The sequence below is a fragment of the Acomys minous genome (genome assembly GCF_964271855.1).
Source record: "Acomys minous genome assembly, chromosome: 16".
In the NCBI taxonomy this organism is placed as follows: Eukaryota; Metazoa; Chordata; class Mammalia; order Rodentia; family Muridae; genus Acomys; species Acomys minous.
In genome coordinates, this window is record NC_140498.1 from 68870173 (window position 1) to 68894227 (window position 24055).

Below are 24055 nucleotides of genomic sequence, written 5' to 3' on the forward strand. Positions count from 1 at the left end.
CCCAGAGAAGAGATACTGAGACAAGAAGAGAATTCTATGAAAGAGGAACACTCTATGAACCAGAGGAGTTCAGGGAATGCACACTGAGCAGATATGGGGAAATCTGGGGATGGTGGAGAAGGTTGAGGAAATCTGGAGAGAGCAAGGACCAAAGAAGAATGAGGATCAAACCAGAGGCTCGGTCTGTGTGGACCCTGAAGATGCTCCCCAGACCTGTCCTCCAGAGCTAGGCTGCTGTGGCTCTCCCTTCTTCCTGGGGGGTTGATGGACACTGGTCCCCAGGGACAAGGGAGCAGAAGTGACAAACTGGAGAGTCAGTGGCCTGTGAGCATAGAAATGATGACTTCCTGGACCAGCTTCAGGGAGGCAGATACATTTTATTTGGGGCGAGTGAGGATGATAACAGAACCTTGGGGAGGGCGTAGGGATTTCCAGGGTGGGTATAGATCATTGGTTGGAGGGCTATGGTACTGGGATGCCGCGTTTACATGGAGAGGCATTCCAGGAACCCAGGTGTTTGCTGAGGGGGTCCTTCCTTCCTTCCTTCCTTCCTTCCTTCCTTCCTTCCTTCCTTCCTTCCTTTCTTTCTCAGCTATGGTTGTCCTCAAACTCATAGAGATCCATCTGCCTCTGCCTCCGAAGTGCTGATATTAAAGGGGTACACCACCACTGCCCAGCTGCTGGACTGGTTCTGTCGGGAGAAAGAGTGTTGGACCTGTAGTTTCCCGAAGGACTACCTGATGTTCCTCAGGTAGAGGGTGTGGGGTTCTGGGCTCCCTGGACAGAGAAGAGGAAGGCTTGCCAACAAAGGGAGTCCTTCATTTTGCGCTGAGTTCAGGGATTTTCAGTCATGGTGGACTGTAGGGTTTCCCTGCAGGCCAGGGGCTACCCAGGAAGACCCTGTTACGCTCTTGTCTCTGTTCAGTGCTACGGTTGAAGGCATGCATGGCTGCATTTGGCCTTTTACCTGGCTGCTCAGGGGTCAAACTCAGAGGTTTGTGCTTGGGCAGCAAGCTCTGACAGGCTTCTCACAGAGGCTGTGGCAGGAATCCATCCAGGCTTGAGCTGAGTCCTGCTGATTCCAGGGAGGTTGAGGGGTGAGCAGTTTCCCAAGGCTGGCACCTATGCGTGTGGCTGTCCTTCCTATGAAGGCGACAGTATCCTCTGAGCTTTGTTTCCTTTTATAAAGCAGTTTTGCCTTGCAATGTAGGCTGCATGGAAGCTGTTTGTTGTATAGCTTAGGCTGCATGGGAGCTGTTGTGTAGCTTAGGCTGGTTTGAAGCTCTACCTCCTGCTTCAGCCTCGTGAGTGTTGCTATTATAGACACACACCACAGGGCTTGGCTCACAAAACAGAAAACAAATTTATTTCTGTGTTTGGGACCAAGCCTGGTGTTGGTGCATTGCTCTGTCAATGGATCCCCATCTTCACCTTCATCTCCTCTTTGAGAAGCATTTGGCAGAGGTGATAGAGGCATGAGAATTCTCTGGAGTCCAAGGGACTTTAGCACTGAGGCTGTGGCTTCCTACTGAGAGTTCTAGGGCCCCTTATAGTTTGTCTCAAGCCAAGCTGCCTCCAGCCACCATGAAGCTGTGACACCGTGTGCATAGAGGCAGTCCTTTCTATGCATTGACCCAGGAGTTCTGTCTCCATGCCTGTCTTCCAGCTTGCTCTGCATTCCATCCTTCAGAGGATCTTGGCAGAATCAATGCCATAATTCTATCCAAAGCCATGGTCTGCTGGTCCTTACTCATCTTCCTCCCACCCCCTTTGGGGTACCAGAGATGGAGCTCCCAAATGCTAGCTAAGCATTCTCCCACTCAACTACAGTCCTAGCTTCGTCCCATTTCTTTCTGCTGCTGACCATAGAAACCTCCCACAGGGATTTCTGTGTTCCTGTTATACGACGGTTGGGGATGTGTCCTTTTAAAACACATCCGAGGAAGTATAGCTTAGTGGTTTAGAGTGCTTACTTGGATTGCAGAAAACGTGGTTTCAGTTCCTAACCTCCACATGGTGCTCACAACTGCCTGTAACTCCAGCTCTAGAGGATTTGATGTCTTCTTTTGGCTTCCACAGAGTACTGCATGAAGGTGATGCATATAAACCCACACAGACTTTTGTGGCATGTGCACTTTCTCTCTGAATAAATAAATAAGTTTTTAGATTTTTGAGACAGGGTTTCTCTGTGTAGTCCTGTCTGTTCTGGAACTTGCTCTGTAGACCAGCTGGCCTCAAACTCACAGAACTACCTGCCTCTGCCTCCCAAGTGATGGGATTAAAGGTGTGCGTCAGCACTGCTTGGCTATAAATAAAAATCTTAAGTCTTAGGAACTGATGCGATGGCTCAGTGGTTAAGAGCAGCTGCTACTCTTGCAGAGAACTAGAGATCCATTCCCAGCACCCACACAGGGAGGTCAGAACAGCCTGTAAGTCCAGCTCCAAGGAATCTGATGCCCTTTTTTGGTGTCTGTGGGCACCCTTATCCCCCATACACACACACACACACACACACACACACACACACACACACACACACACACAGGTAAAGGTGCTTGCTGCCAAGTCCAACAACCTAAATTCAATCCCAGGGACCCACCACCTAGAGCAGTGGTTCTCAGTCTTCCTAATGCTGCCACTTTTTAATCTAGTTCTTAATGTGTGAGCCCCAACCATGAACTTTTTTGTTGCCATTTCATAATTATAATTTTGCTGCTGTTATGAATTATAATGTAAATACATGATATACAGGATATCTGATACTCAGTCTCAGAGGGTCGTGACCCACAGGTTGAGGACCACTGTGTTAGACCATGTCACAGTGTCCCAGGAATCATCCTCCAGCATAAGCCGTCAGTTATTTGTTCTCTGCATCCTGAGAAGCATATCAGTATGCCACCTGGCGCAGGCCCTGTGCCAAGCTTCCTGTCCCTGTTGGTCTACACTTCCTTTGAGCGCTTCTGCTCTGGGCACGTCCTATGTTCATTCTTGCTTCCGAGCTCCACACAGTTTCTGTTCTCTCTTCACTGTCATGGCCAGAGGGGTGAGGTTTCGAGGTCAATTTTTGTTTCTGGAGAGAGTATCTTAAATCAGGATGTGGCCTCTTAATCCCTTCCTTTCACTTACAGATAGATTAAACCAGAGTTCAGAGAGGCCACATAAGTAGCCTAGGGCTACCCAGCAAGCTCCAGATCAGCCTGGGCCCTCAGCCTGGGTCTGTATGGATGTAGTACTTGCTTCCGCAAAGTTCTGAGACCTTCTCTTCCATTTGCTGCTCAGTGAGTTCAAAGCGAGTGCCTCACTAATGATGGCTTCTCTCTGAGCCGCTGCATCCACCAAGTCCTTTGTTCGCCTTTGCATTTGATTGTTTCCCTGGAAGCCAGGTGCGCTGATTTTTAATTCAGTCTTCCCTCGCTGAGAGAAGTCCTGGTAGGTAGTGATTGGGTCGGGAGTTGTAAATGTATTATAGGAGGTTCCCCTCCCTTCTGTTTAATATTGAAAGTCCTGTCCAGAGTTGATAACCTAGTATCTCTGAAGTCCGATCAGCTTCCAATAAATCCTCTTCTGACCACACATCTGTTTGTGTTCAGACGCCTGCCCGGGATGCATCTGGTCTTACCTACTTTCTTGTCCTCAGACACTACCACCCAGCGTGCATAGGTTTCCCACACTAAGCTGACTCAGGTCCTCCGTGGGGAGGGTGGCAGGTAAGCTCTGCTTGCTCCTGGTTTGGCCAGGGACCTGTCAGTCCTGCCTGCTCTTGTCTCCAGTCCTGGAGTGTGTCCATCGTGAGGAGAGGAGCGCGCCCTTCAGGTCTGTTCAGGGTGTGCTTCTCTGGCTCTCCCTTCCCTGTGCTCACTGGAACCCCTTGCTGAAGTTTGTTTAGGGCCACATTTCTGGATGTTTATAGCATCAGACGACCAGCTCTTCCAGAGCGACGGGTGCGGGAGCGGAATCGAGGCGTTTGTTTGAGAGCTTCTGAGAGCTTTTTTTAGTGAGAATAGTTCAAAGAACTCCTCTTGTTAATCAGAGGAATATTCCAGCATCCCTGGGGTGGTCACACTGGCTTAATTGGAACCCAGGCTCCTTTGAAGTCCTTTTAATCCTTCCTGGGTTGGGAGAAAGAATTTGGAGGCAGCAACTGTAAATCTGAAATTTCTTCATTTTATTTACATGTGTCTGGGGACCCACGCAGCCCGTTTCCCTGAGGCAGTTAAGCTGTGTTTTCGGCTATGGACAGCTGAGTGAGATGTGGACTTTAGCTGGTTGGAATAGGGAGTCTCAGGGCAGCGAGCGGGTCACTTCAAAGTGGCACCAGTGAGCACTGTGTCCGTGCAGTCCAGCAGCCTCTGGCCTTCCTGGTTTCTTAGGAGGCAGGCTGTCTTGCTCCTGGCCGCCAGCTGCTATGCCCCCAGTCATTTATTCTGCTACATGAGCATGGGACATTAGGCACCCAGCAGAGCTGTTCTCCCACACCTCTTTAGTTCCTCAGAGGTGAATCCAGCCTGTACCAGGTGGACACAGCAGGGCGAGCACTCTTGTCTGGCTCTCCCTGAGATGCTTAGGGTCTCATTGTGGTCCAGACTGGCCTTGAACTCTACATATAGTTACAAATGACATCGAGCCAGCTTTATGCTGGGGATGGAAGCTAGGGCTTCATGCTTGCCAGGCAGGCAGTGACCAACTGAGCCATGCCCTCACCTTGTGTTTGCTTTTGAGTCAGGGTCTCACTGTATAGCCCAGGCTGACCTGGAATGCATGACTTTACTGAATCAAGCTTCCAAGTGCTGAGATGGGAGTTTGTTTTTGAAATTTCTCCTTTACATGTACTTGGATGCTTTTGTTTCTGCCTGTTGTATGCATGTGGGAGTGCTGTGATTACAGACTTGTGTGCCACTGTGTCTGGTTATTAGGTGGTGCTGAGGAGTCAAGCGCAAGTCATCATCAGGCCTTAGTCACTTTACCCATCAGCCATTGTCCTAGTTTTTGGAGACTGTTCCTGACCAGCTTGTCAAAGTGACCTCCTCACTTTGGTCACACTGCCCCGTTCCCTTGCTGGACTTTGACTGTGCTCATAATGGAAGTATATCACACATTGGTTTTGTCCCAGTGATCATCAGCCCCAGCAGCTAGTGAGTCTCTGTGACTCTGGATGCCATGCATTCCATTAGCGCAGTATCTCCAGGTCTCTGGGCGGGACCACACACGTAGCACTCCTAAATTTGTTGGAGACAAGGCCTTACTTTGTGTCAGTCAGGCTGGCATGGGACTCTGATGGAATCCTCTTGTCTCAGCTTCCAGATCACACACAGGCTAAGCTACCATACTGGGCTGGGAAGTTGCCCCAGACACACAGAGTCTGTAAGTCCTCTCAGATGCTGCGCTGATCAGGTGCTCCCTCCTCCGTGTGCTCAAAGGTGACTAGTTTGGTGGCAGCATTTCCTTCCTCCCTGTTATCCACCCACAGCCTGCCTCTCGGTGATTTTCGACCTGGTTCTGTCATCGAGCAGCTTTGCTTTCTTCCTTCTTGCATATTCCAGAACTGGCAGGCCTGTGTCCTATAGGTCCAGCATGATGGTTGGGGGCGGCGTGGGATGGAGTACAATGCTGTGTAACTGTCCCGGGGGACCCAGCAGCAGCAGGGACCACAAAGGCCCACTGATGGCCCAATGTCTCCGATGCCAGGCTGTCAGTAAGGTAGTGTCATCCCTGTTTCCCAGATCAGGAAGCGAAGGCTTAGCTGGACCTGAACTGGATCCTGGCCGGCTCCAAATCTTGCCATGCCCTATCTCTTCACGGCTTTGCTTTCTCATCAGCACTTTAGGGACAATGCTTAAAGATGTTTGGAACCACACTTGTTTGCCCTGGAACGAGGCCAGGGGGACAGAAGTATGTATTCAAATTTTTAAAATTACGTTTCTGAATGTGTATGAGGACACATGTGACATGACACACATGTGCCAGCCAGAGGACGACATGGGGGCCTGGTTCTCTCTTTTCACCATGTGGGTCCTTGGGATCACTCAGCTCATTAGACTTGGTGGCAATCACCTCTACTGTCTGAGCTATCTCAATGGCCTGGAAGCGTGCTTGCTGTTGGTGTCTCTCCTATCCTTGTCAGCACACTCCTGGCACAGGGCAGCCACTGCTCCTTGGGTTCCAGCCAAGCGTGTCGTAAAGAACTGTACGGCTTGCAGTCTCAGCAGTGTCACAGTGAAGCCCTGCTAAGCACTTTGTCCTCATGACTTCTCATATGAAGTGGGGGGCAGCTGAGTCTGCAGGGGTCTGCTGGTTGGGTACAGGGCCTGAGACCTGTGTGAGGGCAGCTCATGTACTGCCTGTCTTCCCCCTGGGAGCTGTGAGTTCTACGCCCCAGTCTCCTGATGGCTGTGGAGTCTCCTATTTGGAAATGAGAATGAGACGTCCCCTGCCCCACATTTCTATTCTCTGTGTATTTCCTGCTGTCTGTACTTGCTCCATGCTTTGGGTTGGATTTGTATGGGCAGCAGCACACACCATGAAGGACCATGGCCTGGAATGATCTCCTGGGTTGACCAGTGTTGCTTAGGCTAGTCCAGGGTATCTCTGGAGAATTCTGTCAGATCTCGCAGCCCCAGGTTGCCATTTATGATTATTCTGTTTCTTCTTCTTATTTGCACATGTATGTAGTATGTGTGTGTGAATGCGTGTGTGCATGTGAGGTCAACGGCATATTCGTCCGTCATGCTCCACCTTATTTTTTGGAGACAGGGTGTTTCCCTGAGCCTGAAGAGCACTGACTTTGTTAGACCAGTTGTCTGCTAAGTTGTAGGGATCCCCTGTCTCTGTTTCCGGAACTGCCACCCCCTGCTTTTACTAAGGGTGAAGAGGATTGACACCATGCCCAATGCCCTGAGTTGGGTCCTGGGACTCACGTGAGGGAAGGAGAGCACTGAATTTCAAAGTTCACAAGTTGCCCTCTGACCTCCACCCTCTGGCTCTCATGTAAGTGTGAATAAGTGTAAATGAACAAGTCAGGTCTTGGGTACTTTCGGACAGGCATTTTATCAACCACAGCATCTCCACAGGCTCTACCCTTGTCTTAAAATTTTTTTTCTTTTTATTAAAAAGAATCAGGTTGTCATCTCTGTAGCCATCTCCACTTACCAAAGGAACAGTGCCTTTGAAGACGGGGAGCCTCCGCCATTTCACCCTCACTCTGCCCGAAGCTCCCCCCAAGTGCACACCCTTCCCATCAGTCATACCGAGCTCTGGGAGAGAAGTTACTCCCAGGAGGGACCTGTAGGAGCCAGGTGCGCATGCTCTGTGACCAGAGAGATTCTGAAAGCTCTCAACAAAACAGCGTGCAAAGAAGATAGCAATCCACTTTAAAATCATTTAGCTAGCAGGGCCTGCCTCTGAGACACAAAGTCATGTGTGTGTCTTCTGGGTGTGGTTTGTGGAAAATACAAGATAAAACTCCTACAGGCGGACTTGGGGATGAGTGTGCATGTGCGTGTGCATATGCATATGTATGTGCATGTTTGTGAGTGTGTGATATGCACACTAATGCATGCTTGCTCAGGTGAGATGGTGTGGAGGCTGACATCAGGTGTCTTCCTCAATTGCTGTCCACCTTGGTGTTTTGAGACAGGATCTGTCCATGAACGTGAGCTTGCTGCTCTGTCTACACTGGCTGCCAATGAACACCAGGGGTCCTCTGTGTCTGCTCCTTCTGCCCTGGGGTTGCAGATCTGTGCAGCTGTGCTCAGCAGGTGTGTGCTAAGGAGTCTGGACTCAGATCCTTACACTTGTGCCCTGGGCAGGTTACTCAAGGGCCCACCTTCTCAGCCCATATTGTTTTCCTTTCTTTTTTCTTAAGTTAAAATGTTCTGGGTGCAAGCCAGGTATGGTGCTGCATACCTTTAATCCCGGTACTTGAGAGGCAAACCATCTTGGTGAGTTCGAGGCCAGCCTGGTCTACATGGCAAGTTCCAGGCCAGCCAGGACTAGATAGTGAGACTCTGTCCCCCGCCTTGCCCACCCCCAAGTAACTTAGGTACATAGATTTTTCAATTTCTCTCTTAACAAACTTTAGGGATCGCAAGCCTTGAGTATTTAGACACCCTCCCCCACCTCCAGTTTTCTCCAATACTCCTGTAATGGCCTCTTTTATAATGCAAGTCATTTGTTCTGTGTAGCTGAACCTCACTTAGGAATGATCTGATTGCTCGGTTATAAATGGTTAGAGTTGTTTCCGTGTGTTAATTTGCCATGGGGATTTTTCTTTTTTAAAGAGAGTTTAGGTAGCACCTGCTTCACAAGGTTTCAGAGCTAAACTTTGAAATCAGTAGTCATTGATTATCTGTTACTGTCTTTTTAATTTCCATGGCACAAAATATTTAAGAAGGGGCTGGGGAAGCAGCATGGGAAGGTGCCTACCACTAAGCTTGGTGACCTGAGATTGATTCCAAAGAGGACAGAACCGATTCCTGCAAGTTGCCCTGACCTGCACGTATGTGCTATGCCACCCAACCCTCTAATAAATACATGTAATTTACAAATACTTAAGCTGGGCATGGTGGTGCAGGCCACTAATCCCAGCACTCGGGAGGCAGAGACAGGCAGATCTCTGTGAGTTCGAGGCCCGCCTAGTCTACAAAGCAAGTCCAGGACAGTGAAGGCTACACAGAGAAATCCTGTCTCGAAAAAACCAAGCCAAACCAACCAACCAACCAAACAAAAAACCCCAACAACTTAAGAAGTTTATAAATGTTTAGAAGTAAGTCTCTTGGCTATTTTTTACTCCCTTGAGGAAGCTACTTGTATCTTCTTCGTCTCCTGCACTGTTAGCCTAGATGCAGGCTAGCACAGCCGTACTTAACTTTGCTTTATTCAGATAACACAGTGCACTCACGTTCCGCTTCTCCTGCGCTTATGAAGTAGTGCATTCCGGAGCTCTTTCATAATCTATCTATGTGAGTGTTCCTCTTTTTCTTTATTTTACCCAGATTTCATCATCTGCGTAGACCGTAATTTGGCCAGTAACACTGAATCTGTTTGTGGTTCCCCCAGGGCTTGGGTGTGGAACCCAGGCCTGGTTCCTGTGAGCAGGCCCTCTGTCACACCCTCAGGCCAACCCTGCGCTTTTAATCCAGCATCTGAACTTCAGGCTCGGGCAGAACGTGGCTGGATGTCTTCTAGAAAGGTCTCGTGGGTTTTCATTTATTCTCTGGAGTCTCTGCAGGGAAGAGCCAGAACACAACCAAAGGGGAATAATCCCTCTTGTGACCCTGACACCTGATGAAGACAGGTGACCAGCGTGGACGGCCTGATGTGGGAGCCTGGGCTTTGGGCTGGGGGAGCGTAATGGTGCAAACAGGACCCACAAGGAACACAGTGTGGCGTGGCAAGGTTCTGGGTTGCAGATAGGTAGGCTGGTGCAAGCCCAACTAACAGGTGACAGTGAGCGGACACCTAGGGTGACAGGAGAGCTGTGTGAGCACACCACAGGAGAAGCACCCTGAGGAAGGGACCCGAAGGACATGTAGGGATCCAAGGAGGGAATGTGGTAATGGCTGTGAATTGGAACAGCATCTGCCTTCCTGTCCCTCGCCTGGCCAGGCCATCTGTGTGACCTCATTTCCAAAAAGGAGGAGGGATGTCATGTGACAAGGGCCTGCAAGTCCAGCATTTGCTGCTGTGGCAAACCTCTGCTTGGGACAGCAGCCAGCCCTGCCTTGCCTTTCTCAGGGAGAGGGACTGTACCTGTGCATGCTGGGAAGTACAGCTTTGGAAGGTGGATAGGCCCACTTCACGGTCAGGCTGTCACAGGGTGGTCTTGAGCTCCAATGACGACACACTTGTGCCTCTTGAGTGTTCCCGGATGCCTTAGTGGCTGTGGCCTGAGTACTTGAGAGATTCCAACTCCTGCTGGGTGGCCTTACGGCTGTGGGCAGGAGGTCCGGCCACTGCAGGCAGATCTGCAGTGCTTGGCACAGCCGAAGCCTGCCATGTAATGCTGACTTAGTGTGTGATGTTTGCTTGTCCACTGTCCTGGAGCCTTCCTTCCAGGGTCTCATCAGTTGCAGGAGCCTGCAGCCCTCTAGATCATCAGGAGACATCTGACTCCATGTCTCCATAGCCGTGAGTGCCTGTCATCCTTTAGTTTTTGCTGCCTAGTGTGTTCTGTCCTGGACTTGGCATATGCTTTGCAAGAACAATAAATGCATTTTGGTGGGGATGGGGTGGTGGAGGACTGTGTTCCCTTCTTCCCCTTCATTTTCTGTTGGGCCCTGGCTGAAGCCCAGTCCCTGCAGTTTTGGACCACGGTCTCAGCCCTGTGGCTTCCTATTCTTTGGACAGAATGGCACCTTGGAAGAGAGCTCCATGGCCTGGCGTTTGCTAATTGGGTCTGTGGCTGCTGCCACTTCATTCATTCTCGACACTGGTGTCCTCGGGATTGGGTGTCTTTCAGACACTGTGAAACCAGCACTTAGAGCTTCAGTGAGAGCCATGGCACCTGCTATTAGAACTCAAAATAGCTGCGGTCGGGCTGGAACTGTCTTCGCCTCAGAAATAAACTAGTGGGCTCAGGCCCACAGCATTCTGTGCCTGCAGCTGAGTTTGTGTCACAATTCAGCTGTGCATGGAACAAAGAGACCTCTCCCAGAGAGCCCCCCTGCCAGACCATGAAAGGCCTAGCAGCTGAAGCCATGGTTGTTCGGCAGCAGATGCCACAGCTTGGGCTGCAGTTGGAACTGTCACTTCCCTGTCATCCCATGTGTCGGAGGCCCCAGAGGCCCTGAGTGCCTTCCACTTTGTAGTTGTGAAGTGCGAGTGTCACGCTCGCTGGACCGGACTGGCAGTGGTATTTTTAGGCCACAGTGGCACTCGGTGGGACGCCTTGTAGTTGAAAGCACTTTGCTAATCCCTCGAGTGCCTGCAAGCATCTCTGAACAGCTTTAACCACACAGGCCAGGAGCTTCTGAAGCACAAACACTGCCAGCACCTGGCAATCCATGGGCTGCTGGTCAGGCACGAGGTGAAGGCTGCGTCTATGGATGAGTCCCCTGTGACTCCACAGGTCTTGAAAACCCTCCTCCATGCCCACGAGGCTCAGCACAGGTGGTGGAGGCTGATGGGCACCCTCACTTCCTGTGGGATCAAGCAGTCCACCTGCCGCTGCCCCCACTCCCCATCCCCCAGCACTGGGATTAAAGGCGTGTGTCAGCACTGCCCTGCCTTCCCAGGGCTTCTTAAGGATTGTTCCTCACCCTGACCCTCCCCCATGCTCTCCATCCTGTGCTCTGCCATCCCAGTGCTAGGCCTCATGGCAGCACACAGCTAGTATCCTGTTCCTGAGCTGGGCGCTTCTCGTGCCTTTCCTCCCTTGTAGCTTTTTCATGTCTTAAGGTTTTTGTTTTGTTTTGTTTTAGTTTTTTGGTGTTTATTTATACTTCCATATACACGCACGGAGAGTTCTCAGTTTGTGAAATTCACACAGTCCGTAAAAGAGATCTTTGACTGCCCCCACCTGTGTGGGCAAGCACACTTCCACTGAATCTCACTTCCCACCAGGGTGCGTTCTGACTATAAGAACATACATGTTTCTGCATGTGTAGCTGAGGTGCAGAGAGTCTGTGCCTGGCTCTTTCCTGGGCATCCTTTGCCAGCCACACCTGTTTTGCCCTTCTGCCAAGAGCAACTTCATAGTCTATGTGGGTTGCCAGATGACCCACAGGTGAGGCTTTGGGGAGTGGAACTGACCTCTCATGGGTCTGCAGGTGAGTAACGGTACAGCGTTGGCAAGGGCTCATCCCCTGCTTCTCAGAGGGTTGGTTTTTTGTGACCTCATGTTGCAGAGGGGAAAAAAGAGATTCTTAATGTTTTGTTTTGTTTTGGTGTTTTGGTGCTGAGTTGGAACATATGCCTGCTACACAAGTCCTCTGCCACTGAGTGGGCTCTCCAGGCCTTCACACAGCCCTGTTGTAAGGACAGAGTTCAGTCCATTGCACAGTGACCGGTTGGTAGGGTAGCTCATTTACACTCGGGACTCACCAGTCTCTTGCTCATGAAGACTGTAGCTCTTTGAGTAAGTTGCCTTGTCCTGGCTCATTGTCTTTTCTCTGTGTGCTTCTTTGGGTGCTGACCTGAAACCCGAGGTGCTCAGTGTGAGTACACTGTAATCCAGGTGTCTCCCAGTGCTTTCTTTGCAGCATGGTGCAAGCCTCTCGTTAGCATAGCACACAGTTAGAGCCGGCCTTGTTCCCATTGTCCCCATGGTCCTGCCAGCTCCTGGGTGACGCTATGGGAGTTCCTAAATGACTGACCGGGTAGTGCCTTCAGCATGCGTTGTGCTCACTGTCGCCATAGTTGATGAGGAAAGCAGACACAGCCTCACTACCTGCCCATATGTGTGTCTGGTCTTGGTCATACTGTTCTTCAAAACATGAGATTCAGAGTATGCATCCCACTATGTGCCAGTCAGGCGATGTGGCCTGCTTGTGTCTGCTTGCACTCATGGGTGCAGTGGACCTTGTGTACACAGGCGGTATCTTTGGTTGTCAGTTTTCTCACTGAAAAGATGGAAACAATAAGGACGAGGTCCGCTCACAATGACACACAGGTGAGCAGAGCATGTTGGGGAGCTGGGAAGCATGCATATGTGCATCAGCTCAGTGCTGCTCTTTCCTCTCGCTGGCCTCATCTGTTTGCAGAAGCATCTGAGGGTGTGAGGTCATCCGAGTCCTGCCTTCATGCCGAGCCATGGGGTGCTTTGTGCATCTTATTTCCTAGGCACGGCGACCCTCTGACATGATCTTCATATTTTTATAGGTAGAGTTAAGCCTCGTGTGCATTTGCCCATGTGCACACACATTTAGACGTCTGAGGTCAACCTTGGGTGTTGTTCCTTGGGGACGTTCACCATGTTTTTAGATAGGAATTTCTTATTGGCCTGGGACTTACCAACCAGGTTAGGCTGGCCAGCAAGCCCTAAACATACTCCTGTGTCAATCTCAACACTGAGCAGGTGCCACACATATGACTTCGTGTATTCTTAATCTTTTAAATTCCATGTTGTAATTATGTGTGTGCATGTGTGTGTGCACATGAGGTTCAGAGGGCAACTTGAGGCAATTGGTTCTCTTGTTCCCCCAGTGGATCCCAGGGACGGAACTCAGGTCCTTGGGCTTGGTAGCAACTGTCTTTTTACCCATTGAGTCATAGTGCTAGCACAACACACCCAGCTTTTTCTTGCTTTTTTTCCTTCTAAACATGGCTTTAAAAACTGAACTCTGGTCTTCATGCTTGCATACATGTATTTTACCAATGGAATAACCCCCATGGCTCGAAGGTGTATTTTGAAAGTAGTCTACCTAGGTGGGTAGGCTATGCTTGGACCCCGGTGCTGTGAGCACTTGTTCCTCTGTACATGGGGATGGAATGGATTTATGCAGATCTCTGAATCGCCAGTGGATGGTGTGGCTTTTTGTATTGTGTGCACAATGTGGCCCATTTCTGGGGAGAGCAGGAGCTGAGTGTGCCCTCTTTCTTCTTCAGGACTCCAGAGGACCTTTCCAGGTTCGTGGTTGAGCTGCAGCAGCGAGAGCTTGCCCTGAAGGAGAAGAATAACACCATTGCCAGCAGGTAACCCCGCGGATGGGGGTGGGCCAGTTTGAGTCATGTGCCTTACTCCTGGTTTACTTGATTTGTTTGTCTGTTTTCCATGACTGTGACATAGTACCTGGGGCTGGACACTTTTCAAGAAGAACTTATTATTATTATTATTATTTTTTAGGACATAATGATGGTATTATTGAGGTGTAGCTCTGCTAAGGACAGCAGGTGATAGGCTTGTGGGTGCAGATGTGCATGTGTGCACACACACTTGGTGCATATTGGAGAAGGCTTTTAAGAGCTCTTTTCTTTCCCGTTCCCCTGCCCCCTTCCCCCCTTTTCCCCCTCTTTTTGGTTATTCAAGATAGGCTTTCTCCGTGTGTAGGCCTGGCTGTCCTGGAGCTTGTTCTGTAGACCAGGCTCGCCCAAACTCAGAGCTCTGCCTGCCTCTGCCTCCCAAGTGCTGGGATTAAAGGCATGTGCCACTACATCAGGCCTTTTGAGCCCTAGCCAAGAGTTTCTGAGCTGTCTTAGTCCCTTTGAAGGTCAGTGCCCTCCATATACTAGTGCTTCCGACAGACTCACTTATAAACAGCATACACACGAGTCACAGTCCCCAAGTCGGTGGTTGGGGTTAGGAGAGTCTCCCTTTGTTTTCTAGTCTTTTTGTGACTAGCTCCAACCTGAGCCTTATGGGGCTTGTACCAGCTTATCTCATTAGCTTGTTGAGAATTACCAGCAGACAGGCCTGTCACCCAGCGGAGCCCAAGAGTTTTAGGGTTCTGCCAGGAACCAGAAACTGAAGCCAGATGTGTTTCATCTTCTTTCACGTGGGCCTGTGCTCTTGCCCTTTCCCCTGTGGCTGGCCACTCAGCTGATTTTGTGATTTTGAGGTGCCTTCCCAGGTTTAGTCTTATGTCCAAAGACAAAAAGGAGAAGTCTTCTTGGAGTCTTTTCTGGAGTAAGGAAGGCTTTTCTGTGGCCCCAGTCCAGTTGCTCCCCTTCATTGACCAAAACTGAGCTGTGTGCCTTGTACAGATCCTGTACTGACAGAAGATGGGGTTGCCATGGTGAGCCCAAGGTCATCCCATGTGTGTGTGAGCTACCTGAGGCAAGTGGGATGGGCTTCTGTAGAACCAGAGGGAGGGGCTGTGTGCAGCGACTAGGGCAGGAGACCCTAGTGCCCTGAAAGCACTGACCCTTGCATGGCCTGGTCTGGGAGGAGCATGGAGCTGACCTGTTTGTCATTGGCGATCTCGTGGAGACAGCGTTTTAATCATTTATTACTAGCCAGAAAGAAAGGTTTCTCATTTTGAGCGCTGATGTCACTCTGAAAATTGGCTTTCAGAAGCATCTGGTTATGTTGGACATAATCACATCCATTTACTTGGGAAAGCTCACATGCTAAAGATTGCCTCTTGCTTTCAAAGCCACTGTCAGATGAAACGGGTGTGAAAAGTGATTTGGAATTAAAGCTTTAACGTTCGCCTGGCAATCCTCTTCCCTTTCCTCTGACTATGTATGAAACGGAATGAACTATTAAAGGGGAGGGAGACTGTGTGCGTTTCCCTCGCACCCACTAGTTAGCTGCCATGACCAAGGCGCGTAAGGCCTATGTCTGCCCAAGAGCCGTGAGGAAGGGGGCTCCTGGCGTACTTCCCAGCATACCTGCCTTGAGGTTGCCAGTGTGGGCTGAGGCAGCCTGTGGTTCAGTTTGTGTTGGTTTGAGACTGGAGTGTTGGAGTAGCCTGTGCCAGGGGCAGGCAGGGCTGGGGGTCCCCTGAGCCAGTACAGCTCTAACATCAGGACACCCTATGGATGTGCCTGGTAGCTTGCTCTCTTCTGTAGGATGATGTGGTCCCTAGTTAGCAGATCTCAGGGAGGAGAGGCATGGTCCACAGAACTGCCTCTGCCTCCCTGGGAACGATTTTCCAAGATGGGTTGTTTTTGGGTTTCTGGCTGTAGGCCTTCTGTGCCTGGGTTCACGTGGGACCTGTGACAACTCCTTATCCTATGTGGCTTCTGTAGCCCAGATACAGGCTTCTCATGGAGCCTGGCTTGTGAGCCTCTGGAATAGAGCTGAGCTAAGGAATGGATAGGCAACAGCTGTGGGGTTCTGGGGCTGGGTTGCCAGGGCTCCTCACTGGCAGGCTGGGGCAGAGGCCACTCTTAGTAAGGTGGAAACCAGTGGTCACCATGAGGTCCATATCAACTGGTTTCCATGCTGGAAACTGAGTTGGCCTGGAATAAGGTAGTTGCTGCTTTGGTAGGGCAGATGGGTTAGCAACCCAGGACTTTGGGTGGAATGTGTTTCAGGCCACTCAGGAAATGAGCTAAGGCCCTATGTTCCCAGCCTACTGTGTGCTGGGCTGTGGCTTTGCCTTTCCCTTTAATGCAGGTTCCAGATGGAACCAGACCTGAGGATGGGGAGGTGGCTAGGTGGCACTGGCTTTGGTGGTTGGGTGGATTATCCCAGCTTGGGCGCTTCAGCTCTTGGGGCCCAGGCTTACAGGGCACGTCTCCATCATTTTGTTTGTGGGACCAGGAGACCCTGCAAGGCCAAATGTTTTTCCTTGGCCTTTTGAAGATGGTTAGGCAGATTCAGATGAAGTAGGAAGGAGAGAGCAGCGTGCAGCCTGCAGTGCAGAGTGCGTCACAGGCTTTCCACAGAACGGGCAGGGCACCTGGGGCTCTTTCTTTTTGGGTGATATGTTGTTGTGGAGGAGCAGACCATCAGTCCCACCTCAGGTCACGGTGTCACATGAGGTGTCACACACCTCAACAGCTATGTCAGCCACTGGCCTGCACGTCCATCATGCTGTGTTCTTGTCCACAGTACCAGCCCAGCTATCGATCAAGTATGAACTTGGGAAACAAATGTTTGCCCCTTTTGTAGCTTTTAAGCATGTTCTTTATTACACCGCTGCCATGAACTTCATGATCCACTGTTTGGTTCCATTTTGTTCGTCTCCTCCTGCCCCTTCCTCTTCTTCCCTCCCCTTCCTCTTTCCCTTACTTCCTTTTCCCTCTAGTCCATCTTTCCTCTTTCCCTTCCCACTTCTTCCTACCCCCTTCTTTTTCCTCACCTCTGGTCGTCCTTCTTTCTTTCCTTATCTTCTTTCCATCTCTCTTCCTCCTTTCTCTTCTTTACCCTCCCATCCTTTCCTTCTCCCCACTCTGCTCCCCAATTCCCCACTTCTATTTTGTTGTTTGGAAAAGTGCAGACTTTTGTTCAGTGTGGTCTCAGGGTGCCCATGAACTTTTAGAAGGTTTTGTCCCCCCGCCCTCCATTTTTCTGCTGTGAAGAGCATGGCGACACCATCAGTCATAAGGACATTCCCTCGGGCACACAGCACCCCCGCAACTCATTGTGTGAGTCATCTGTGTCTGCTAGCACTAGCTGGGTTAGTAAGCTGGTGGGCCGGTGACTGGAAGCCAGAGAGTGAGTGTTTGTAGGTCAGTCTCCGGGGAGCCTTGAGAAGCTCTTGGAGTTGGGCTTTTGTGTGTTGCTGTAGTTACCTCAGCAAGCCCTGACATGTGTGGGGCAGAGCCATGCCTCTGGGAAGGCTGCTAGGCAGGGCTCTGACCTGAGCACTGTGTGGGTGAGGTGCGGTCTTGTAGTGTGCCTCTCTGAAGGAGGCTGAGCCATAGGCATCATCTGCCTCTGGGAAGGTCAGATGATGTCTCACCCTAGAGTCTCCAACCAGCCAGAGAAAGTGTTTCTTTACCATTGAGATGGGATGACCTTGATCCCTAGCTGGTCAGGCGTGGGTCTGAGCTCATTAAACTGCAATTGATTCCTTCATTTTATGGAGACATTGTCGCCTTATGTTTCCAAGCCTGATCTGGAACTCCCTGGAATTTCTTGTGTAGCTGATGCTGGCTTTGGTGTGTGTGTGTGTGTGTGTGTGTGTGTGTGTGTGTGTGTGTGTGTGTGTGTGTGTGTGTGCGCTTGTGCCTGTGTGTGTCTGTGTGATCCCACCCATCTGAATTTGTTTATTTGTTTGTTTTCTCTTTTATTTGAGGGTTTGGGTGAAAGCCCAGAGGTGATACTCACACTTCCTCCTGGTAGGGGACTGGTGTTTTTGGGTAGCAGGAGATGGGGTGAGGGGTGGGAATGGGGGTTGGGGAGAATGAGGGGACAGGGGATGGATGGAGGGATGGATGGACAAATGTGTCCTCTTCAGTAGGTAAGGAGGACCTGGTACCCTTTGCTAGGTGAACATTGTCTGTCTCAGCAGGGCTGTGTTGAGGACTGCATCCCTGGTGTTGGGAAGCTCTCTGATTGGTAAAGATGGGATGGGAGGGATCTATGTGCAAGATACATGCATCTGGAGTTGGTGGGCAAAGGGGCAGCTTGTCCACTGGGTACCAGTAGGGAATCCTCAAGGAAGGTGCTGGTCTGTACATTTCCATTGAGGGCTGCCGCGAGCCATTGGGCTGCGCCTGCTCTCCTCCTCACCCATCCTGCACAGCTCACGGGCACTATCGATCATGGATATGGATGGGGCTGTCAGGGCCTGCCTGTGCATCCCCGGTACCTTCGGGCAGGATCTGATTACAGTGTCAAGAGCCTTGCCCTCTTCACTGTGCCAGCCTTGCTTTTTGTCCTGTAGGGCTGATAATCTCCTGGTTTTGTGGCAAAGGGGCCAGCAGGTTGCCTGGGGTTTGTATGTAAATCCTGGGTATTTCCTGTCTTCACTGTCCACTGCACTTGGCTGCCAGTGCTGCCTGAAAGCCCCCTCTGCTCTTGCTGGGCCTTTAGAGTCAGGAGTTCAGAGGCCCAGGTGCTCGCCGTGTTACCGTCAAACTTCCCAGCTTTCTCGTGGTGCTAAAGCGCTGTGGTGGAGTGTCCTGCAGGAGGCTCACTGATTGCATAGCTAGGTTATCATGCAGTCAGCCACTCACTGGGATGGTCCACTGTGCCCTGTGAGTGTTGACAGAACTGAGAAGCTTATGCAGGGATTTGAGTGGATTTCTGCATTTTGCTGCATAGGGAGAGGGCTGATAGAGATAGCAAGGCCTCTTCATCATCTGTGCCTAGAGCAACCAGTGTCCGTGGGTGTTACCTTGCTTGGAACACTCTTGCTAGCACACCCCGGGCAGTGCCTGACCCATCCTGGGTAGGTGTGGTCCCCATTCCCTCATTCATTCTGCAGCAGGTGAGTGTGAACCCTAGTGGGTCTGAAGGGAGAGAGTAGAAACAGAGCGCGAACCCAGCCTATCAGTTCTCCCAAGCATCTATGCTACACAGCTGCCGTCCGGGCCACTTGTGCTTTCTAGTCTGGCACCTCTTGAGATACTCTGTAAGGCAAGGCCACTGGAGACTGTGCAGTTATGTAGACACAGGCATCTTTCCTTCCACTTGGCCTTGCCTATTCTATCCATCCATTTTTTTTTTTTTTTTTTTTTGGCTTTTTGAGATAAGGTTTCTCTGTGTTACAGCCCTGGCTATCCTGGACTCGCTTTGTAAACCAGGCTGGCCTCGAACTCAGGGATCCGCCTGCCTGTGTCTCCCGAGTGTTGGGATTAAAGGTGTGTGCCACCACTCCTGGCTTGAGGCACTCCTTTTCTAGCCAGCTTTCATAATTATGTGCTCAGATCCAGGACTGCACTTGCTGTGGCCTCACCTTGCACCTGTAGTCCAGAAGGTCTCCTTCTGCCTGCAGACATGGGGCAGGATTAGGGAGCAGGGGCTAGGCATGTGGAGTCCTGAGGTACCTGTGGTCCAGGTCTCTGCTGAGCCAGGCTGGCTCTCTTTGTTGGAAGCCACCTTCCTCACGGGTGGACAGACAGACACAGGTAGAGGACACGATGATGATGACATGCCTACTTGTCCAGCAGAGGGACTTTAAGAAACAGTAAGTAGTAGAGGGCTTCATGCCATCCGTGTCACAAAGGCTGTGCCCTGCCTTTCTCCGTTGCCTCCCAAGAGCAAAATAAGCTCAGCATCCAGGCCATAATTCTCGCCTCTGTTTGTCTAGCGCAGTTAGGCCACCCTCTCACAGCATCTTGTTGTATAATGAGGCCTTGTCACCTGTGCGAGCTGGTGTCCACATGAGTTATAGTGCTCTCGAGCTGTCTAGAGGCCAGCAAAGCCAGTGACAGGTGCTCAAGATTAATGATGTGGGACATGTTTTGTGCCTCCGAGGGGGTGTTGTGCTCTATCCTGGAGCTGTGATGGGGGAGCAGTCATTGTTGCCTGGGTTTGAATCAGCCCCACCACTGAGGAGCACCTTGTTTAATTAGCCCATCCACAGTGAAGGCACCGTTTCCAGTGGGGCATGTGCAGGAGGGTGAAGTATATTAAAGGATACAGGCTGGTGTCTGCAATAGCAAACAAGGGGCTGGCCAGCCACCATAGCTATCTTTATTGTCATCTTCTGTGCTCAGGGAGACACAGTGAACAGCTCCTGAGCCATGCCCGTCTGGCACTGGGGTGTTCCTAGAGAACACCACGGGCAAGGTGAGTTTTGGTGATGGGCAAAGGGGCTGGGGGCTGGGCACATCTTCAATGGAGAAGTTGCTGGGATTTGATCCGGTTGATTGGGTGGGCAGGAGGAGGAGAGCAGCGAGCAGCCAGCCCTGCCCTGGCCCATCTCCCATAGCCGTGTCCCCTGCCAGGGCTTATATTCATTCCAGCCACTTACTGTTTTGGCATGAGCCAGCTCCTGGGCTTGTGAGGGACACAGGCCGAGGCCTCAAATGTCCATCTGGCTCTTTCCACCCAGTGTGACTGGACTTTGGCAGAGCAGTTGAGCCAGGTTACATGTGGTGGGCTCTCTCCATGTGTCCTATGTAGCAGTCCCTCTGTGTGTTTCAGAGACGCTGTGGGACCTGCTCATGGTGACCACATGCCTCTTCTCAGCAACTCCAGGCCAAGCTCCTTCAGGCGCTGCTGGTCACGATCCCTGTGTCCCTAGACCCTTGGCTGGGTCCTCTGGAGGAACAGCCTGAGAGCCTATCCTTTCCTTCCTGCGACACAGGGAGGACTATCCCCCGCAGCCTAGGGTTTCCCTTCACTAGTAGGCTGGTTGGTTCAGTACTTGTTTCTGAGCTGACTGTTGTCTGGGCTCCTTATGGAGCTGTGGGAGGCTCAGCCTGTTGGCTGAGCTGCCTGCCTTACAGTTCGGTGCGGAGGCTGAGAGTATGGTTACAAACAATTCTGTTTCCAAAACTCAGCCAGGGTGGGCCCTGCACGGCTGGCCAGACAGACACTGTCCTGCCGCCTGCTTTCTGTGCTGTGGTCTGTCTGTGATAGTCTTAGCGCTGTCCTTGTAGGCCCAGGGCCTGTGCCCTATCTCAGGTCTTGTTGGTGTGCATGTATCTCCGCCATGCTAGAATTCATGCCATTCTCTGTCACTGCCTTTTCTAAAATGACAAACTGTGTCATTCTTTTCTACACTTGCCTCTAGACACCTGCTTTCCACACAGCTGTCTGAGGGACACTTTATCACTCAGGTCACGCCACATTGTCCCCACACCTGAGCCTTCCCCTGGTGCTTGTCTCCAGGGTGTATGTGGCTTCCTTGCCAGGTTGTTGTCACCACACCAGCATCCTCTGCTTCTGCGCTGGCTTCGTCCAGGGTCTGTGCACTCCCTCTAGGCTGCCTTTCCACCCTCCTCCCCGACGAGCATTACTGTTATGCTCTCTCTTGGCCTTGTTTCCCCTGCTGGCTTGGCAGACCCATCAAAGCTAGGGTTCTTGTTAAAATGCATGCATGTTTGCCTCTGTGTAACTCTGTCTGTGTGCCTCTGCTTGTCTTCCTCAGTTGCAGGGCCAGGGCCTGGTTTGACCTATAGCAAGCCTGCTGGCATTGCAGCCGCAGCACACGCTCTGCAGCTGAGCTAGATGCACACGCACCACTGGTGGTCCCACAGGCCTGGGCTTTCCCTTACATCCTGTGCAAGCCACGAGGCTACCAGCTCTACCTGGAACCCAGCAGGAGCACCTTCCCTGCTATCCTGGACTAGTCACCCTGTCTCCCTTCTTGCCTGCTCTGGGCTCAACATCACCTGAGGTATCACAAGGATCACTGCCATTGTCCCCTGTTGCCCACAGCTGTGTGCACTCTGAATGCATCTGCTTCTGCCCTCCTGACCTGTCAGTAGTCACACACTTCTAGCACATGCTACCCCTGTTTCCACAACTTGGGACTTTTCCCTTTGCTTACAACTGAAGCTCGATCTCTCATCTGCTGTGGAACCACTATGGCCGCCTGCCTGGCTTTAGCTTTCATCTGTGCTCCTTTGGGCAGGTCATTTCTCCCAGCTACCATGTTGGGTGAGGTGTCTTCTTTGAGACATGAACAGACAAAGCAAGGACTCCCTCCACCTGCCTAGCTTGGAGAACCCATGAGTTTATTGGGCCTCCTTACGTAAGAGCATGGTTGAGGGGTTGCTTACAGAAGCCACAGCCATGTCACTGAAGAGTCTCACGCCAGTATGAATGACGGCATCTCCATAGCTGCGTAGAGTCTCACTTAACACGGCAGACACCTTCCGCCCGCTGTCTACTCCAGCACCTCCTGAGACCAGAAGATTCAGGGACAGAATTACAGGCAGGTGGGAAAGGGGCCAAGGGCAGGAGAGAGGGCTGGGATCTCAGGTGAGGATTTAATGACCCTTCCTACTCCCCCTTTTGTGAGAGAGTGTCAGCAGGCCTGTCTTTTGTTTTGTTTTGTTTTGTTTTGGAGACAAGGTTTCTCTCTTTAGCTTTGGCTGTCCTGGAACTTGCTCTGTAGATAAGGCTAGCCTTGAACAGAGAGATCTGCCTGCCTCTGCCTCTGTCTCTGCTGGGATTAAAGGCATGTACCACCACCACTGCTTGGTTAGCGGCCTGTTCTTCAGGGCTGTTTGTGAGTAGTCGGCACAGTTGCTGTGGTAAGGATGGTAATGGCTGTTCTGCGTGCCTGGCGTGTAGTCCATCCCCAAGAGGTATTGAGTAAATACACGCCCCTTCCCCTGACGTCAGTCAGCTCAAGAATGGAGTGTTGTGATGGCTCTGGCTTCTTCCTTTGGCTGGTGGTGTTAAAAGGCCTGTAAATTCATCTGTGTCTCCCTTCCCTGTTGTCTTCTGTTCTCTGTCACTTGGGCCCCTGTTTTACTAGGTGCGTCAGGAGCCAAGCCGGAGAGGTGGTGCCTTGCATTGCCTGTGGCTGCTCTGCTACTCGGTATCTGGAGCACCTGTCAGCTCTCAGCCCCCTCCCTCCACCAGCCCATCTGCCTCAGCCTGGGCCAGCTAACTGGCTTAGAACTTTGAGCATAGCATCTGCCTGGAGGCCACACTGCCATTCTGTTCAGTGCCTAAGCAATAAGCTGTCTCTTCACATGGTACCTGGGAGGCAGCTTCTGTGACAGATCTGAGGCTGCGCCAAGTGGGAGGAGTTCATCTTTGGTAGGCTTTGTGTACACTGGGCCTCAGCACAGGCCTGCCATCAGTGGCAATGGTGATACGGAATGCTGGGCAGCAATGGTGTTAGCTGGGCTGTCTGCATAGAGAAAGGAAGCAATGGAGACAGATCAGGAAGGGGTCAGTGCGCAAGTGTGTGTGTGTGTGTGTGTGTGTGTACACAGTGTTACCGAGGTATAGAACTTGTGTAAAGTGTTTGCGATCCGCTAGCATAGGTGGCTCTAAAAGGTGAGAGAATGTCTTAGCAGATGCAAGTTTTGTTTAGGTCCTGTAATGCCAGAACTGGTATTTTTTTGGGGGGAGGTGGGGGAGGGAAACAAAACAAAATGAAGCATCTTGAAATATACGCTGAGATGTGGAGAGCGGCTGCCTGGGTCCCAGCCCTGTTCTCATGTCTTCTGCAGCACTAGTGGCATGGAGCTGGGGCATGTGGCCCATGGCTGTCCTACAAGGAGCATGCTGCTCTTAGCCGCCTATAGCCCCAGGACTCCCTGGCCAGGAGCCATGGGAACGTCTGGCACAATCTGATGTGCCTGTGACCTGGGCTGCAGAATGCGATAGGCATTTGTGGGTTAGCCCAAGCTCAAACCAGTCACCATCTTTTCCTCTGACATGCTTACCAGGCGAGGGCTTGAGCATGGCTGTGTAGCACAGTGTTTGAAGTCTTGTTAGTCTGTGCACTCAGGATAGTCGCTTTCCATTTGGTGAGTTTGGTGCCATAGAACAGACCCAGTGTGCTGCTGGTGAGGTTTAGGGACCCAGCGGGCTAATATCTGACACTGTTACACTTATGCAGGCCCCTGAGTATTCTGAAGGGAACACGAGGGCAGGCAGGTCCACCTGGAGGCTAGTAGCTCTTTTTTTTTTAAGATACTTACCCGCTGTAATTGTGTGTGGTTTTAAATTTTATTTTATTATTATTATTATTATTATTATTATTATTATTATTATTATTATTATTATTAAAATTTTTAGTAGGAACAGAACCCAGTGGCTCTATCCTAAAGCTATCTGTGTGCTTGTGCCGGGCCAGGCTTACACTGT

General features: G+C 51.1%; 1 protein-coding gene across 7 annotated transcripts in view; it reads left to right on the plus strand.

Annotated features, from left to right (window-relative positions):
• MAD1L1 (mitotic arrest deficient 1 like 1) overlaps positions 1-24055 on the plus strand; it is a 312878-nt gene that overhangs the window by 48993 nt on the left and 239830 nt on the right. For all 7 annotated transcript variants that reach the window (XM_084761271.1, XM_084761277.1, XM_084761273.1 and 4 more), the window contains one exon: positions 13543-13629. In XM_084761271.1, coding sequence (XP_084617397.1) covers positions 13543-13629 — 87 coding nt within the window. The remainder of the gene's footprint in view (positions 1-13542; positions 13630-24055) is intronic.